The sequence below is a fragment of the Fusarium keratoplasticum genome, chromosome 12 (genome assembly GCF_025433545.1).
Source record: "Fusarium keratoplasticum isolate Fu6.1 chromosome 12, whole genome shotgun sequence".
NCBI lineage: Eukaryota > Fungi > Ascomycota > Sordariomycetes > Hypocreales > Nectriaceae > Fusarium > Fusarium keratoplasticum.
The window spans coordinates 2,099,973-2,116,811 of NC_070540.1; the positions used below are offsets into that span (position 1 = coordinate 2,099,973).

At 52.2% G+C, this 16,839-nt stretch overlaps 6 protein-coding genes across 6 annotated transcripts; 1 reads left to right on the forward strand and 5 right to left on the reverse strand.

Moving 5' to 3' along the window:
* Nucleotides 1–412: 412 nt before the first annotated feature.
* Nucleotides 413–954, reverse strand: NCS57_01430300 (Small secreted protein; the record flags this gene model as incomplete). Its single annotated transcript, XM_053063908.1, has 2 exons — nucleotides 413–607; nucleotides 655–954. 2 exons carry the CDS (start codon nucleotides 952–954, stop codon nucleotides 413–415), a joined length of 495 nt encoding a protein of 164 aa, XP_052907241.1.
* Nucleotides 955–2,058: 1,104 nt separating this feature from the next.
* On the reverse strand, nucleotides 2,059–3,556 carry NCS57_01430400 (uncharacterized protein; the record flags this gene model as incomplete). The annotated part of the gene is made up of 10 exons (XM_053063909.1): nucleotides 2,059–2,116; nucleotides 2,172–2,591; nucleotides 2,649–2,786; nucleotides 2,833–2,870; nucleotides 2,928–2,950; nucleotides 3,008–3,133; nucleotides 3,189–3,230; nucleotides 3,283–3,373; nucleotides 3,422–3,463; nucleotides 3,521–3,556. 10 exons carry the CDS (start codon nucleotides 3,554–3,556, stop codon nucleotides 2,059–2,061), a joined length of 1,014 nt encoding a protein of 337 aa, XP_052907242.1.
* Nucleotides 3,557–7,518: 3,962 nt separating this feature from the next.
* On the reverse strand, nucleotides 7,519–10,083 carry NCS57_01430500 (HET domain-containing protein; the record flags this gene model as incomplete). Its single annotated transcript, XM_053063910.1, has 1 exon — nucleotides 7,519–10,083. One exon carries the CDS (start codon nucleotides 10,081–10,083, stop codon nucleotides 7,519–7,521), a length of 2,565 nt encoding a protein of 854 aa, XP_052907243.1.
* Nucleotides 10,084–10,778: 695 nt separating this feature from the next.
* On the reverse strand, nucleotides 10,779–12,478 carry NCS57_01430600 (GMC-OxRdtase-N domain-containing protein; the record flags this gene model as incomplete). Its single annotated transcript, XM_053063911.1, has 2 exons — nucleotides 10,779–12,163; nucleotides 12,235–12,478. The coding sequence occupies 2 exons, from the start codon at nucleotides 12,476–12,478 to the stop codon at nucleotides 10,779–10,781; spliced, it is 1,629 nt and encodes a 542-aa protein (XP_052907244.1).
* A 918-nt stretch (nucleotides 12,479–13,396) lies between these two features.
* On the forward strand, nucleotides 13,397–14,776 carry NCS57_01430700 (Zn(2)-C6 fungal-type domain-containing protein; the record flags this gene model as incomplete). Its single annotated transcript, XM_053063912.1, has 1 exon — nucleotides 13,397–14,776. The coding sequence occupies one exon, from the start codon at nucleotides 13,397–13,399 to the stop codon at nucleotides 14,774–14,776; it is 1,380 nt and encodes a 459-aa protein (XP_052907245.1).
* A 178-nt stretch (nucleotides 14,777–14,954) lies between these two features.
* On the reverse strand, nucleotides 14,955–16,636 carry NCS57_01430800 (GMC-OxRdtase-N domain-containing protein; the record flags this gene model as incomplete). Its single annotated transcript, XM_053063913.1, has 2 exons — nucleotides 14,955–16,330; nucleotides 16,384–16,636. The coding sequence occupies 2 exons, from the start codon at nucleotides 16,634–16,636 to the stop codon at nucleotides 14,955–14,957; spliced, it is 1,629 nt and encodes a 542-aa protein (XP_052907246.1).
* Between the last annotated feature and the right edge of the window lie 203 nt (nucleotides 16,637–16,839).

Below are 16,839 nucleotides of genomic sequence, written 5' to 3' on the forward strand. Positions count from 1 at the left end.
AGGCTGGCCTCATTCGTGCCTTGTCGCCACTTGGGTAGCAGGGCCGTCCCTGGCTCGCGCCCGATTGAATAGTCGAGAATTTGTAGCGGAATTGAATGCCTTGGATGCCTTGATTAGGTCCCAATGTCGTGAAACTTAGCCCGTTGGGTATATGCAAAATACGGCGGCTGGTGATACTCGGCCGAGGGTATGCTGCCGCCCTGCACCACCATGCATACTCCACATCATGGATCACAGAAACAAGGCCAATTCACGAGCAAAAGTAAAGACAACAAAGTGACATCAGGCAAGGGTATTATTATTGCGCTTATCAAAAGCTTCAAACTCATAAAGAAACAGGTCGAGTATCCCGCACTCAAGATTCCCTGTCCACCAAGCCATATCCATTAGCTTTGTAACACTTCCCATTCTTTTAATCCGTCGTCGCGTCAAAAGACAAGAAAGTCGAAGCTTGTCCGGCGGCCTCTTCGTCCTGGGAAATGTTGTTCTGCAGCTTCTTGTTCTCGGTTTCCATCTTGTCGGCCACGTCTTCACCCTGGGCTTGCTGGATTTGAAGCTTGAGCATGGTGGCGGTGAGCTTCAGGACCTTGTTCTTGATCTTGCCGCGCTGCAAATTGTTAGATCATACTTTCAAAATTGGGTGTTTTTACTCACCTGGAGAGCGTCGGCGTCCTCGCCGGAAGCAGAGTCGATGGCAGGGTTGAAAGCGTTCTTCTCAGCGTCGTTGGCGATCTGGTTGACGCTGTTGAGGAAATCGATGTCCGATTGCTCGACCGTCGTCAAATCATTGGGAAGACCACCAAGCTTCTGAAGAGCCTCCTGGGCAGCGTTTCCGGCAGTGCCGCCGCTGATGGAAAGGTCGTTGTATGTGGATGTGCTGAAGACGGCGCGCTTGCTGAGAGGAGCAGCGAAGGCGGTGGCGGCGAAGCTGAGGAGGACAGTGGAGAACTTCATTTTTGCGGTGTTCGAAGTGTTTCTTTTTTGTTGAGTTTGAAGAGTAAAGTGAAAAGAGTATTGATTTGTACAGCGCAGCTGTTGAGTCAATATGTACAGTCCAGCTGTGGAAGGAAGAGAAGATGTCAACAGATGAGATGGGATGAAATGATTGTGTTGGGATGAAGAAAGAGAAACACCATTGAGCAGGATTTCATCTCTCTTAAATAGTTTAATTGAGATGACTCCTGCCAGGCCTCTGAGACACCATCACCAAAATGCGACCTCGTCTCCGAGAACGAGCTTCAGGCCAACCAGCTCAAACACCCCAAGTCTATTTACAGACAAGCTTAAGCGCCAACTTGTCAATGCAACAATTAGATCGGATGGCATATTCCCAATTTGTTCTCGCGAGTTGATAGGTCCGGCAGTGTATTGTTGGAGGTTGGTCTTCGCTTAGGGAGTTGAGAGCGACCCCTGTCAAACCGCTACTCGGCCGACCCAAAACAAGGGGGTGACCTTGTCCGTCGCATCTTTGTTGCGACGGTTGCATCGCGTCTTGGATTTCGGATGAACTGCCGCTATCGAGATTTTTTTTTCTTGCTATTTCTGTCAAAGCGAATTGCCCCGTGTTCCAGCCTGTCGCACGCACGTCTCGCATGGTGAACGCGGTCCAATTAACGGCATCGCCGGATTAAGATGTACTTTATAGGAACAATCTCTTGGTAATCAAGTCTGCCATCTGGATTCGTGCAAGATCAAAAGTACACCGCCAGTCTTGGCCGAGGCTCGTTCTTTGATCCCACCGCATTTATCCGGCCTTATGCCCTCCTTTTTTTCCTTCGTAGATCAGGTGCTCTGAGGTGTTTGGTGTTCCATCCATGGATCCTTAGACCATCTTTAGACGACGTCCAGTCTGGTATCATATCTTCACTAGACTACCTTCAGCTATTTGGTATTACTTCCCATAACCTAAATTTTGACGTTGTTAAGGTAAAGCATTTAGCTTAACATCGAGCCAAGAAATCCAAGCTTCAATTTTTTCTTCCCTGCTATCGACATCTTCATCGAGGCCGTTAGTGTGCAACTATTCTATTCCCCCCCGTAAGTAGACAATGACAATTTCTAAGGGCTGGGAGACGGTTCAGCTGCCGTCTCTGGCTTCTTCCCGTATACAACGTATCTTTGGTTCTCTCATCAGTATTCTCGAATCCACAGTACACTGGGATTGAACTTACACTGGAATATACGCATGGATCGAAGTGTCTCTGAGCTGCTTTCTGACTAAGGTGCAGAATGCCAGGACCTCTTCAGGCTCCCAGCCGAGAAACCTCGTAAGCAAAGCAAGAAGCAAACCTTCAAGTCCACTAGTCAAGTTCACGCATGTCCAAGTTCCGATCTCTTTGTACTTCTTGTCCTTTGGCCAACGGTTGAGAGGCCACTTGAGCTTCTTCTCGACCACATCGACAAAGCCTGCCTTTTCGAGGTATTCCTTGTACTTAGGTGCAGTGTTGTTAGGGCGTCCGGCCTTATCGCTCGCCTCGACCAAGAGGTGACCCAGTCGATACAGTTCGAGGCCCTCGTGAAGTGTGCCGTCATCACAAGCAAGAGGGTTTGTCAGGTCCTGCATTTCCAAATAACCACCGGGCTCTAGGTGCCTAAGCAAAACAAGATTAGTAAAACATTAATGCTGTTTGTGGGCAGCAGGGACTTACGCATATGCTTTGTGGACGAACTCTTGCATGTCGACGAAACATCCCGTCATGACACGAGATAAGACCAGATCGAACTTCTGGGACCAAGTCCATTCTTTCTCCAGATCGTCCACCTCGAATGTGCAGTTGGGAGGGACCCTGCCTCAGCTTAGCGCAAGGAACATATTCAAGGGGTATAGCTTACAGTGAAGGCTGGATTGGGCTAAGATCAACGCCGATTACCTATATGGGATTCTAGGATTAGAATTAAGAGTCATTTCGCGTTACTGTACTTATTACCTCTGATTCAGGATGGAGGTCGGCTTGAGGGTGGAGTCAGCGTCGCATCTCGTGTGTCAACACTTGAAGGGGCAACGCACCATACTCGACCGCCCAGATACCAGTTCCAGTGCCTGCATCGAGGACGCGCTTCGCCGGCTCGCTTATCTTGGGCGACAAGCCAAGCTCACCATCTAGGGTGAGGAGCCACACATTGTGTTGAATGTCTGAGCCGCCGTCAATCCAGGTTCTCTAGGTGTCTATGCGGAGGATTGAGCTCACCAAGTCGATCATTTTCTCTCTCATCGTTTGGGTAATTGTATTCTATGACCTTCAGTGAGGAGCACATCACCCTTATTTTGTGTGAGACACTTACTGCCGGAGCTCATAGAATGATAGGTTCTACCGTTTTCCTCTTGGACTCTGAGCACGCTAGATCGAAGGGACGTAAGACTTGATGTGTTTAGCTAGCCCCAGTCAGCCACCGGACATAACAAGGAACTGTGGGTTCATACAGTCGAGATAGCGGAGTCATCATCGTCAAACGTGTCAACGGCCTGTGGAGAGATCCATTAGCATGTCACCTAGAGTCTGGTAGATCCCTGCAAGCCCACCAAAGCCCCGTGTGGCTCTCCAACGGGGTCAGCCATGGCGTTAAATCGGGAACCAACAGCGCTAAGTGATGGAAACACACTACGAAGATGCAAGCAAATGAGGCGCGGAGAGATTGATCAGGAAACAATTGAGAATGCCTCAAAAACTCACGTACAGATGTTAACCCCGCGTTTCCAGCACGTGATGACATGCATCTCTTTCTTCTTGGTAATGCCAATCGTATGACCTTATCCTTGTCTGCATTCCTTGTCGAGATGCAGCCGAGTGGCACTCTGTGCCGTTGTCGCCAAAACTGCGCCACATGCTTGGCGGTTATCATCATGGTCACCTATAAGATCTATGAAGAGATTATGGCACGCCTTGGCTAACTTTAGGCTAAGTTATGTCTTTTTCTTATGAGTCTTATGATAACATTTATTAAAACATTAGAACACATCTTCACATGCTTTAGGTTAGCTAAACGACAAACCACCAGAACGGTCTCACTTGGGCCCTGATCATGAACGGGGTTCAAAATGAATCATGCTTCAAATTTTCGGGTTAAATGCCTATCGGACGCGCCAGGCTCAATCTAGCACTACTCCCAACCGCCAGTATGAGCATATGCTGTCGCAAGTGCATACCAGCCCAGAACAACTTGTATCGATCTCGCCACGAGCTCCCGCACGTTGCGGAGTTGCTCTTTGAAGTTCAATTAGCGACGATCCAGTGATTCAAAATGAATCAGCTGTGAGGGGGTGATTCAATTCCAATCACGCACACACACGCATGCATAGAACGGGATTTTGGTACGAGACGCTGGCCAAGCTAATTTTATGCACCAGCATGTCCCGCTCCAAAACGTGATTCATTTTGAACCCCGTTCATGATCAGGGCCTTGGCGATCAGATTCCGCTTGATAGACTTGACCTGGTTGGGCGATACCGATTGAAAGGCCTGGGCAATAACCATAGCTGGCACTTGGGCTCCTCATATATGTAACGCGTTGAACCCATCATCATAACGTTTAATTTCCATAACTCGATCGCAAAACTAACCGAAACTCAACACCACACAACCCACCCTGTACCATATCAAACACAACGTCTTCCTCTGACCGAACCTCACTTCCTCCTCAAACCAATTCGACATCTAGACCAGACTGATCCCGAATATCCGCGAGCAGCCACTCAATCGGAGTGGCATACGAAACATCCAGGCTCCCGTTCCCGCCATCAAGCCCACTGGTCAACATACCGCCAATTCGGCCCTCCATATCCCACACACAGAATCCCGAATCGCCCCCCTCAGAGAATGCCCCTCTGCCAGACCCGCTTCTCCACTTGGCACCCAGAATACACCACTCCTCGGACTCGAAGGTCACATTGCCAACCGGGTTTCGCTTCATAGTCGCTACCTCATTAGCGACACCAATAGTCAGACGTTCGCCGCTCCGAGCGCAACATGGAAAGAACCGAGACTTTCCCTGGGCGTCGGCAATTCGAAAATCCAATGAAGTAGTGGCCGGGGAAGAACTGAGGCTTAGGGTAGGTGTCCGAGCCCCAACGCCATCGACCACATCCCCATACGCACCAAAGATTGGTAAGGGTCGATCTTTGTCGGGCGAAAAACGATGCAGAGACTGGGCCTTAGTCGAGCTCGACCAAGAGATGCATGAAACAGTGCTACAAATGCTCATGAACCGTGTGTTTTGTGGTATGGCAGCCAAAAACGACACTTGGAAGGCATGGGAGGAAAGGGTGCGCTCCAGCAGACCACTGCGATATGGAATTTGACAACCAAACCCACACTGTTGAGCTCCAAGGAACAATTCCCGAGCACATCATGCGGGACCTGTCAACGCAATCCGCATCCTTGCAAGAAGCGGCGTTGGTGGTCGCCAAATATGGCTGTACCACGGGCCTTCCTACGTTCGTCCGCGCCCCTTCAAGGGTTTCAGTACCAGGCTGTAGGATTGCCCTTGGCGCGCCGCTGGAATTTTCGAAGTCTTCGTTCTCATCTGACTCGGTGAACGCGACATGGCGACAGGTAGAGGCCCTTGGTGGCTTCATGGTACGGCGAATCCAATGCGGCGATCGAGAGGCCCAAGAAGCCGGAAAACAGTGAGTTCCACTTTTCGGGTTGGGTGACAGGATTCGACGTCAGCTTTTGTGGTTTCTGGGCAGGCTGGGTTCCCAGGTTGCGTGGGGAGATCGTTGACTCCTTCGTTTCCACCTCAACATCATGGATCTCGTGCCGTCGCGAAATCCCGCGGCATCTCAACACAGCGTCTATGCCTGCATTCCAGGTGGTGGTACAAGGCGAAACGGACACAAGAACCGTCACCGGATTGAGTGGTGTCTCGTCAAGGGTTTTTCCACGGGGTTAGCCGAGGTCTGTTTGGGGACTCCATAGATCAGAGCTTGACCTTGCCACGAGCTTCGGCTTTCCTGGAAGCCCGACGTAGTAGCATCGGATCTCTTCTTCACTTGGCTGGGACGGCCCAGGCATTGTCGAAGGCTCGGCCATCGTGTCTATCTTTGGCGGCGGAAGACTTTTGCTGCGCCGGTGCGCCGATCGGAGCCGTCTGTGCCTTCGAATGGCTGCGACTGGATGCACACCAGCGTTGATAAGGAATTCGATTGATGGTGGTGAAGGGGTTGACTCTAGGTCCAAGTCGTTTTCTGCGAAGCGAGGCATGGCGACTATTTATATTAGTAGAACCCCAACAACGGGGACAAGGTTCGTGACTCACGACCCTTATTCCAGGAATACAGTATTAACACACAGGTGTTAATATGTCGGGCACCCGAACGAACGGCAGAATACCATCTAAAGATCGTCTCAGGGAATGGTACTTTGGTACCAGGCGCCAAAATGCAGAGGAAAAGGTTGAGTTCACTGACGGGACCGGGGGCTGCGACGGGATCGGAGGGAATGACACGGGACGTCAGGACGCGAATGAAACCTTGAACTCGGCGATCAAAGATCGGATCGAAGAGAATGGTGGGTGCTAGAACGCGGGGGAGAAGTTTAAGCTCGACGGGGTCGGAGGGCTGAGCGCAGTCGAGAGAGGACAGGAACCTGAATCGGCGGGATCGGGGAGTTGACTCAGGGAACGGTACCGAACGAGGAATTGAGCTCGATGGGGTTGGAGTCGAGGGAATGGCGGGCGCCGGGGCGCAGTTCACGAAGAAGCAAAGAGAATGTTCGGAGCCGGAGCACGATTGAGAGAAGCTTTGATTGAAGGGACTAGAGGGCGAGGGAACAGTACTGGGTGCCAGAATGCGGAGGAACAGCTTCAACTGGCGAGATCAGAAGAGAGCCTTGGACTGGATGGATATCGAAGATAATGGTGTCGGGTGCCGGAACGAGGAACAGAATTGAGTGCGTCGTCCACGAAGAAGATTGAGTTGTGCTTGATCGAAGGAACGGCACCGGGCGCCAGAACGTGGAGGAAATGGTTGAACTGAATGGATCGGGGGCTCGAACAAGAAGATTGGAAGTCGGGTCGAGGGAACGGAGCCGGACTGAGACAGAGTTCGGAACAAGGTCCACGAGTCACTGGGATGGCGAAAACGTATAGATAGTCTATGCAGAAAAGAAGTTAGGTTGTTGGCTGGGTTGAAGGTTGGCTGGTCTGCTGGGAAGCCGCAATCAAAACCAGAGGTCTGGGCATGATAGAATGGGAAAGAGCGAATCGACTCGACGGGGAAAGACCTGAAGAGATGCCACGGAGAGCAATGACATGGACAAGCAGGAAAACAGACAACCTAAGCCACTTCGTCGCGAGGGGATCAAAACATACCGAGCCCACCCAGTTCCAGGGGTTAAAGGTTCAAATTGACGAAATCCCAACATCCGGGATCAACCAAATTCTGTGCCTCGTGGCATTTTACATGAGGTTCGAGACCATAAACCGCCAAGTCTACAAGACAGGCCGTGATGACACACTAGAGGGAGTAAGCCAAACGGAGCTTCTTCAGATTTTTCAAGTCGGGCTACCTCACACCGGAAGCTATTCTATGTGGACCATGAACGTGCTCCCAACCAACTGTAGCTTGTCCCAAGGACCATCCTGCCAAAAGAGGTAATGGAGACTCGCACTTTCACACCCTACAAACTTGTCCTCATCCCTCCGCTCCCTCATCAGCATGGATAACATGTCTTCCCCTGTGTGCCTGCTCACTTGGGCAAATCTGTCCAGATCCCGGAAAAGACCTCTAGAAATCTGACGTGCGTCGGGCCTAAAGTATCTGGGATCTATGATCTCTGCGAATTGAACCTCTATCCACTGCTCCCCAGATTGCATCATGTTGTTATAGGTTGTCAAGGAGAGAGGAACATCTCTCCACTCCTCTTCGCCTTTGATGCGATACCTGAAATCGGGGCCGTGATCGTGGTTGATGATCCTTCTCGTGTAGATGGGAAACTCTTTATCCAAGCTAGATATGGTTATTTCAACATGACCATCGTCGCTGATCCGTGGCGAGAACCTTGGGTCAATTCGTTCCACACAAGCATCGTAGATGGCACTAGCAAGTTCCCAGACGTCTTCAGGCCCTTCCCTGTGCCGTTTTACCAGCGTGGGTAGGAGGTCGCGGTAAGACTTAACTCCAGAGCAGAGGGGTGCAAACTCCTCTTCTAGATCTAGTTCTTGCTCCAACTTCTGTTGAACTTCTGGCAAGGCCTCATATAGGCTGCACTGCAGGTCCTTGAGCGCTACCCCTAGGGGACCTGTCCAGCGGGTTTTGATCGTGACATATGGGCAAACTGCAACCAGTTTGAACGCATTCTGGCGATTGCTTGGCCGCAGAATCAGATAAATCTTGGAATCATCGTCTGTGTCGAGGATGAATAACTGGTCATTGTCTGATCCCGTGACGAGCTCATCCAGTCTGTGCTGCGAGACCAGGTAGACGGCACAAGGTTCGGCGTCAAGGGAGAAAAGGAAGAAGCCGTTCGCCTCTTCAATTTTCTCAAGGGGTCCAGATAGCGGCATGCAGTGTGTCAAATTGATGGACAATGCTCCAGTAGAGGTATCAATGCTAGCATTCTGATTCCACCGTCGTTCTGCTTGGACGTAGGCATGAGCAGGGCCCTCAAGGTCGTGAAACCGAACAGGATCTTCGTCATCCTCGGACTCTGATGTGTCTGACAAATCTGCAGACTCTGGGGGTATTCTATCTCGAATCAGACTGAGTATTCGCTCGTCATCAGCCTTTGGTGATTGAAACAACAATTTCCAGGTTTCCGGGGAGGTCCAGTTGGGTACCCATGACGGGCAGTCGGGTATGAGCGAGACGGACGACGCATGGTAGAGGACATCTGGCCGCCGCAGGTTTAGAATGCAGTATCCGAAAAGTCCAATAAAAATGTGTTGACAAGAAAGCGTAGAGTCGGCTTGTAAGCCTCCAAGCTGTAGGGGATGAGTGTTGGGATCCGAAATCGGCGGGTTGCTCAAGACCGATAACTCAGGCATGATGCCAAGAAGCCCAAAAATCCGATCCCGAGGGTCGGTTGCTAGAGAGAGAGCCGTGGCCTGAAGCAGCTCCTTGAGATCCCCGATACTTGAAGCCCCCTGCGATATGTACCGTGCCCATGCAGCGTGTGTTTGATCCCATGTCCAAGTTGGCATGCTCGAAGAGAGGCGACTCGACATGGAAGCATCGGCCCAGAAGTCGACGTCGCCGACTCGTATGACGGCTCCTTTGGACAGGAGTAACTCTTGAATAACCCAGATCCGGGAAAAGTACCGCCGACTTAGAAGATCTTCGAGCCGATAGGGCTGAGGTTGCTGGGTTTGGGTAGGGAATACAGGCTTGATGACACCTGTCTCCAGCTCGTGCAGCCTCCCACGACGAGCAGGCCTCCCATGAAGCAGGGGGGCTAGGTCAGGTCCAAGATAGACAACGACACGACTGCAAGAAGAGTAGATACGATCCATGTTGGCAACTTGGCTGCTTCGCTCCGGGATGTTGTTCTGGTTAATGCAGATGGCGTCGACCCAGAGCATCCGAATGCCGCGCCATGGCCGTACGAAGCGCAGCATTTCCCAGCAATTCTTTGTCTGAACTAAACAGTCCCAGAATGGGCCCACGTAGATGGGCTTAGAAAGGGAACTGTCACCATCCTCGCCGGCCCATGTGTATGAGACGGCTTCGTATTCCGGACAGTTGTCCAAGTCGTAGACCTCTAGGCTTAGGTGTAGAGGATAGTCGGGAGAAGGGGCGGCTTCGATGCAGATGAGGCGGAGCTCGTTTGGCCCGAGAGTCGACGGGTACGGCCCTGACGTCAAGGCCGCTTCCGAAGCCTGATCCACATCCATATCATCTTGGCCAGTACCTGCATCGTCGCTTGCTGGCAGTGTCGACACCGAGTAGGGGACAGATCGCGGCCACCAGAGCTTCAGCTGTCCTAGGGGTTTGTCTGGTGGCACAAGCGGAACCGAGCTGACTGTGGCCCTCTCTGCAACGAGCTGGGTGGTGTGAGGGGTTTGATGACAGGAAAGGCAGCGGATTGTCTGGTCTGGCAAGACTTGAACGTCAGGTTCGACGCAGCTGACTTGGTGCCAGCGATTCATGGTGGGATCTCAATGCACCAGGGGGGTTAACGAAAAGAAATTGTAGAGAGAACCGTGGAGATTACAGAACTCGGATAAAAAATCATCGACGCCTGATGTCAGCTTCACACGTGCAGCATCATGCACGTAATTTAAGCGAATGTCTTGATCGGTGAAGCTGGTGGAGCTCCAGAGAGAACCAGCGATTGCTAAGGCGTACTTCTTTTCTGTGGCGCTTCCTAGTAAATATCAGTACTACTTAACACGCTGACAGGGATCCAGATCCAAGCCTTCAACTTGTAGGATCACCAGAGACCATCCGAACAACCGAGCAATACAAATCCTGACTTACAAATACGATTGCATATCAGCCTCTATGCGTTTTCTTTAACGATGAGGCCTGCCCAAAAAGTTGTCGATCTTGTGGCTCAGTTAACCCATCGAGGGCCGGGCTTCAACTATAATAAAGAACATCAACACATCATAGCATCATATCCCAATGCTAACACAGTGGCCTTCCAAAAAGCTGTCACATTGCTGGGTACAGCTCATGGGCACTGGCGGAGCAAACCTCATCACGTAGGAATTTGACGATGAAAGGTCATTGACCTAATCAAGTCTCACCAATACCTTCTATTCACACAATCCTACAGTTAATGACTTCGAGGCTCAACAAATAAAGCGACGGGAAAGACTATGACAATGACTTCGCTCTCCTATAGCTTTGGCATATTCTCCTTCCAGCCCGCGTCAAGTGCAACGAGCTCAGCACAACGCTCGCCGACGGCAAGCACCGTCAGCATTGGGTTTACAGAAAGCATAGTTGGGAAAACACCCGCATCAGCAACCCTCAGTCCCTTTATCCCGCGCACTCTCAGCTCTGTGTCCACCACGGCCATGGGGTCTGTCTCGATGTCACCCATCTTTGTTGTGCATGCAGGGTGGTATACGGTTCCCGAGGCCCGACGAGCAAACTCGTCTAGTTGTGTATCTGTGGTGAGATCTGGCCCCGGTGCGATCTCGCGCTTGATCCAGGACTTGAAAGGCTCTTGCTCCGCTATCTTTCGGCATGCTTTTATGCCGTCGACGAGAATGGAAGAATCGTAGCCGTCCTTGTCGGTGAAGTATTGGAAATCAAGAGCTGGCTTCTTGTGTGGATTGTTGGACTTGAGATAAAGTCGTCCTACTGATTTGGGGCGAGGAATCAGGGGCATAAAATGGAAGCAACGCTCTGGCTCTGGAATCTCGTACCCAAGGCGCTGAAGGTCGTCAACAAAGGGGATGGTGAAGATATGGACCATGACATCGGGGATATGCCCGTCGTCTCCGTTGTGGTTGAAGGGTTTGGAACGCAAGAACAGGGCCGTGTCCGAATTTGCGACGGTGTTTTGGGGAGGCGTACGGTTCAGCTCGTAAAGCATTGTTGTCAGAGGGTGATCCATCAGGTTCTCTCCAACCCCAGAGATGTCGCTGGTGACCTGAATGCCGACTGATTCCAGGTGTTCCCGGGGTCCGATTCCTGATAGTAGGAGTAGCCGGGGAGTATCTATGGCACCAGCACAGAGAATGATTTCTTGTCTGGCGCGCAAAGTATGCATCTCTCCCGACTTGAGAGCCACATCAATGCCAGTTGCGGTATCTCCCTCAAGGTGGACTTTTGAAACCCAAGCGTCAGTAAGCACCGTCAAACCCGGACGCTTCTCGTCCCCTCGAAAGGTTGGATGCAAGTACGCAATGCTGGCGCTGTTGCGATGGCCCGTATCCGGATCATAAGAGACATTGCACCACCCGACGCCTTCCTGGAGACCAGCTTTTGACGATATCATGTGGTTAAAGTCCTGAACCTTGTCGACACCCAAGGCAGCCCTCGCAGACTCGATCCAATCGTTGCACATCTTGTTCTGATCTCGGGGGTGAGGGAGCCGTACGGTAGTCCGCAACTTGTCCAGAAGGCGATTGAAAAGATCAAAGGTCCAGCCTTTGCACCCCAGCTTCTGCCAGAGAAATGCGTCGTACTCGGTCGTTCGGAACGAAATCATGTCGTTGTGGCTGGAGCACCCTCCCAGCACCTTGGCACGCGAATGGAGGATGTGACTATTGCCTAGTTACCGCAGACTCTGGTTAGTCAATCTACATCATGTGTGGCAAGGTTAATATCATGTGGGTACCAACCATTTGGCTGAGGCACGCTTGTATAGCCATAGTCAAGGTCTGTGCCGATGGTCTGAATACGATCTTTCAAGATCAAGACACGGTTGTCCCCGACATCACTAGGCCCGCCTTCGATAAGCAGGATACGTTTCTTTGGTAGATAGGCGGATAGTCGGCTCGCAACCACACAGCCGGCCGTTCCTCCACCAACGATCAGGTAGTCATAGCCGTTGGCGGAGTCGGCGGGAAGCGTCTGCGTCGTCATGTTGGGACAGATAAGGTGTCAACGTATAGGATATGGAACAGCAGAAAGAGTGTTGACTCGACCTTGGGGTGCAAGTGCAAATTTGGTAGAAAGTAGAGCTCGCTTTATAGCTATCGGAACCAACTCACCAAGAAATTCCTTCCTATTCGGGGTCATCAGCGATGGTGGGTCAATAAAATGCATTCACCGTCAGTCCTACAATAGCTTGCGAAAAGGCCAATATCGGATCAGGCCTCCCAGGGGTCGTAATGATGATTTATGCTTTGCGCCTCAGCCAGGGCAGGGCATGGAACTATTCCGTACTATATTTCCTCTTGGTGAGAGGTAGCTGCCATGATATTTGGTGGCATCACAGGCCCTGTTTCCCCTGCCCGGCCGCTCACCAAGTGCGCCGCGTTCCTGGGACCATGCTAGTCCATTTTCGAAGGCTCCTCGCCTCTCGTCCGAGAAAGGAAAAGCCCCCCTGAACCATGGCGGAGGCTGGCATTGTGATAAGCTGATATCGCGGCGTCGAGTGATTGGGTCAAGCGTTCGGGGCATTCTACCCCACGATTTTTCGGGTGCCCCATGTACTTTGAGGAGACGGGGATGCAGCCAGGTGCCACCGCCCTCTTCATTCAAGGAGGGCGGCCAAGAGGCTCACAAAGGTCCAGGAACTGTCACTACAGTAGAGTTTGTACTAATTCCATGTACCGTACCGCACCGCACTTCACTGTACTGTAGAAGTCCGTCGAAGGCAAAAAAGAAATGTCATCGCCGGCGCCTTAGACGCCAACTACGCAGCGCTATCAAGGCTCAGCGGTGGGGCCGAGGATGCGGAGTCGGTATCTCGCACTTGGACTGTTCCAGCCATCTTCTGTCTCGGCAACTCCTCTCCTCTCTCTAGAACATCAATTAATCCTCTTCTATACCGACAGAATGGTTTCCAAAGCCTGGCGCGTCCGCTTTGCTCCGTCTTCCCAGGTCGTCCCCGCAATCCATGGGCCCCCCAAAGACACAAACCTCGACTCCCCTGTCCTACGCCGACAGCCCAAGAGCAAGTCCGCCTGCCGGGAGTGCAGGCTGCGGAGGGTGAAATGCGATGAGACATACCCTGTGTGTCGACACTGCGCGCGTCGGGGAACAGTCTGCACCCCGGCACCCCGCAAGACCGTGTGGAAACTGGAGATGCCACTCCTCATCCAACAGGCGTGCTGCGGAGATGGGACGACTCCATCTATGCTGCTGCAGTACTACTTTGAGCAGGTCTGCCACATCATGGTGCTCGACCCTGACATCAACCCGCTAGCGTTGCCTATCCTGGACCTCTTCAAGGAGTCATCGGCTCTCTTGCATGTCGTGCAGAGCATTGCCGCGGCACATATGAAGGGCTTCCGCGACGCCAACACAAGTGACTGCCTTGTTGAGCGAGGACAGACATTACTATGCATCCAACAAGAGCTCCTACAGACTCGAAAGAAGGCAATCGCCACATTTCTTGCCATCTTCCTGCTGGGCATTTCATCGCCTTGGATCGAAGGAACTACGGGCCTCGAACACTTGGTGGGTGCTCGAGCCCTCATCGACTCCATCTTGGGTGACCCTACAGCCGACCCTTCCGATCCTGCAATACAGCTCATCGTGGGAAATTACATCTGGTGGGAGATGGCAGCCTCATTTAATCTGGACCATCGGTTCCACAGGCCATTGTCTGTTGAGTTCATCTCCAAGACCGTTGAGGCCAGCCAGCAAGAGTACCACCCTATGGCAGGTTACTCTTTGGGCATATTCTACGCCGTCGCCAAAGTAACGCACTATTGCCGTGGAGTAGTAGATGGGCAACCTCGTGACCTTGCGCTCGAGGCAAGTCTGGAAGACGAAATGCTAGCATGGACACCCAGCCACGACGATGAGCTGCTCTTCCTTCTAAGCGATGCGTATCGAAAACATGGCCTGATACAGCTTTATCGAATCTGTGATCGTGATCCCGAGCAGTCAGAACTGGACAGCGAGACCATGATACGACAATGGGCCAGCGAGGCGATGGAGGGTTTGCTGCGTATCCCTCCAACCTCGCCGTATCTCAATTTTCAGCCCATCCCCCTCATGTCTGCCGCCTCTGAGATACCGGCCCACAAGGTTCAGCAGCGAGAGGAGGTCAAGATCCGGTTCAAGGCCATATACTCCTTGACCCGCCTTCCGGTCATGCTGGACGCCATCACCCTTCTTGAGGAAATATGGGAGCTGAGGCGTCTGGGGATCACTACTACGTGGCTTGTCCTCTTGCTCGAGAGAGGCCAAGTGTTTCCATTGGCCTGATGAGACGGAACTTGTAATGTAGTTAATGATATGTTTACAACCTGTCGTTGGAGCAGCAAGTATACCAAATTGTTCTGCCTACAGTCTTCTTCCCTGGCCAAATCTCCCTCTCACCATTGAATGGGGAAAAAAAAAGCCCAGCTCGCGAGCAATCAACGAATTCCGTGTACTCCTTTTTTTACAAGTTCGCAACGCTTCTATTCGCTTCAGCAACGATAAACTCGGCAGCACGCTCTCCAACCGCCAACACAGTCAACATGAGGTTGATGGTAGGAATCAAGGGAAACACGCTGGCGTCGGCAACGCGGAGCTTCTTGATGCCCTTGACCCTCAGTTGAGGATCCACCACGGCCATGGGGTCATGGACAGTGTCTCCCATCTTGGCTGTGCCGCAAGGATGGTATACTGTGTTTCCAGTCTTGCGCCCGTACTCGGACAGCTCCTGGTCAGTCTGGCAGCCAGGGCCTGGTGCGACCTCTCGCTTGATCCACTTCTTCAGTGGCTGTTGGTTGACGATGGCGCGAGCAGCTCTAAAGGACCAGACGATGGTCTTTTCATCGTATCCGTCAGGGTCGGTGTAGTATCGAAAGTCAATGGCGGGGTGTTCTTTGGGATCGGCAGACTTGAGCCACACCTTTCCTCGTGAACGGGATCTAGGGACGTTCGGTGTCAGGGAGAAGACGTTCTTGGGCATGTCATAACCCAGAGCAGCCTGATGGATGTCAAACGGCATGGTGTAGATGTGCATCATGGCATCAGGGACGGTGCCGTCGTCTCCGTGGATGTTGGCAGGCTCACGGCGCGCAAGGAGAGCAGCATCAGCCCACATGACCGTCTTGTCCTCGAGAGGCTCGTGGAGCTCCCAGGTGATGATGGCTTCCGGATGATCCATGAGGTTCTCTCCAACGCCGGGAAGATCATTGACCACTGGGACGTTGAGCTTCTCGAGCTCGTTGCGGGGGCCAATGCCAGAGAGGAGCATCAGTCTCGGCGTGTCGATGGTGCCGGCGCACAGGATAGTCTCCTTCCTGGCATTGATCTTGACCTTTCTTCCAGATTCAAGGGTCAAGTTGACTCCTGTAGCCGTTCCATCGACGACATTGATGCGGTCCACCCAACCATTGGTGAGGATGGTGAGGTTGGGGCGCCTCTCCTTGCCCTTCAGGATGGGGTGGATGTAGGCAACGCTTGCGCTGACTCGATAGCCAGTGTTTTGGTCGTATGTCAGAGAGCAGAATGACACACCGCCCTTTGAGAGGCCATTTGCCGAGGTGATCTCGTGGTTGACGCTGTCAACAATCGGGATGTCCAGAGCCTTGTTGGTCGCCTCCATGAAGTCGTAAACGATGGGGTTTCGGTGTCGCTCATGGATGGGCACAATGGGCGTCCGCAACTTCTTGATGAGTCGCTTCATCGTTTCCCAGTCCCATCCAACGGCGCCAGCCTCTTCCCACTTCTTGCAGTCGTACTCAAAAGGGTGCACGGCGAGACTGCCATTGTGACTCGAGCAGCCACCGAGAACCTTGGCGCGCGAGTGAAGGATGTTGCTGTTCCCTAGGACGGAGTCAGTCTCATGTCTAGCCCAGATATTGCAGTGCAAGTCTCACCATTTGGCTGCTCAACCGACTTGTAGCTATAGTCGAACTCGCTTCCCATCAGGTTGTACATGTTTCGCAAGTCAAGGATTTGTTTCTCATCCAGATCACTGGGTCCGGCCTCGATCATGAGGATCTTGTGATCGGGGAGAGACTCGGCCAGCCTACTGGCTATGACGCAGCCAGCCGTGCCTCCTCCAACGATGACATAGTCAAAGTTGGGGTTGCTGAGCTCTGTAACTGTTGACATGGCTGGGAGGGACATATGATATGATGCCAAAGAGATGTTTCAGGGATGAAAAGTCTGGCGATTTCCTGCCTTGATGATGGTCATGAAGAATTCAAGAGCCTGTATTTGTAGAGCGCTTCGTTGTCCGGCAAGGTAGGGGCAAACGAGCCAGGGTGTGCCTAGCCCATCGTAAGATACATGCATTCCTTCCAGAAGAAGGAATGATGCGGTTCACTGCA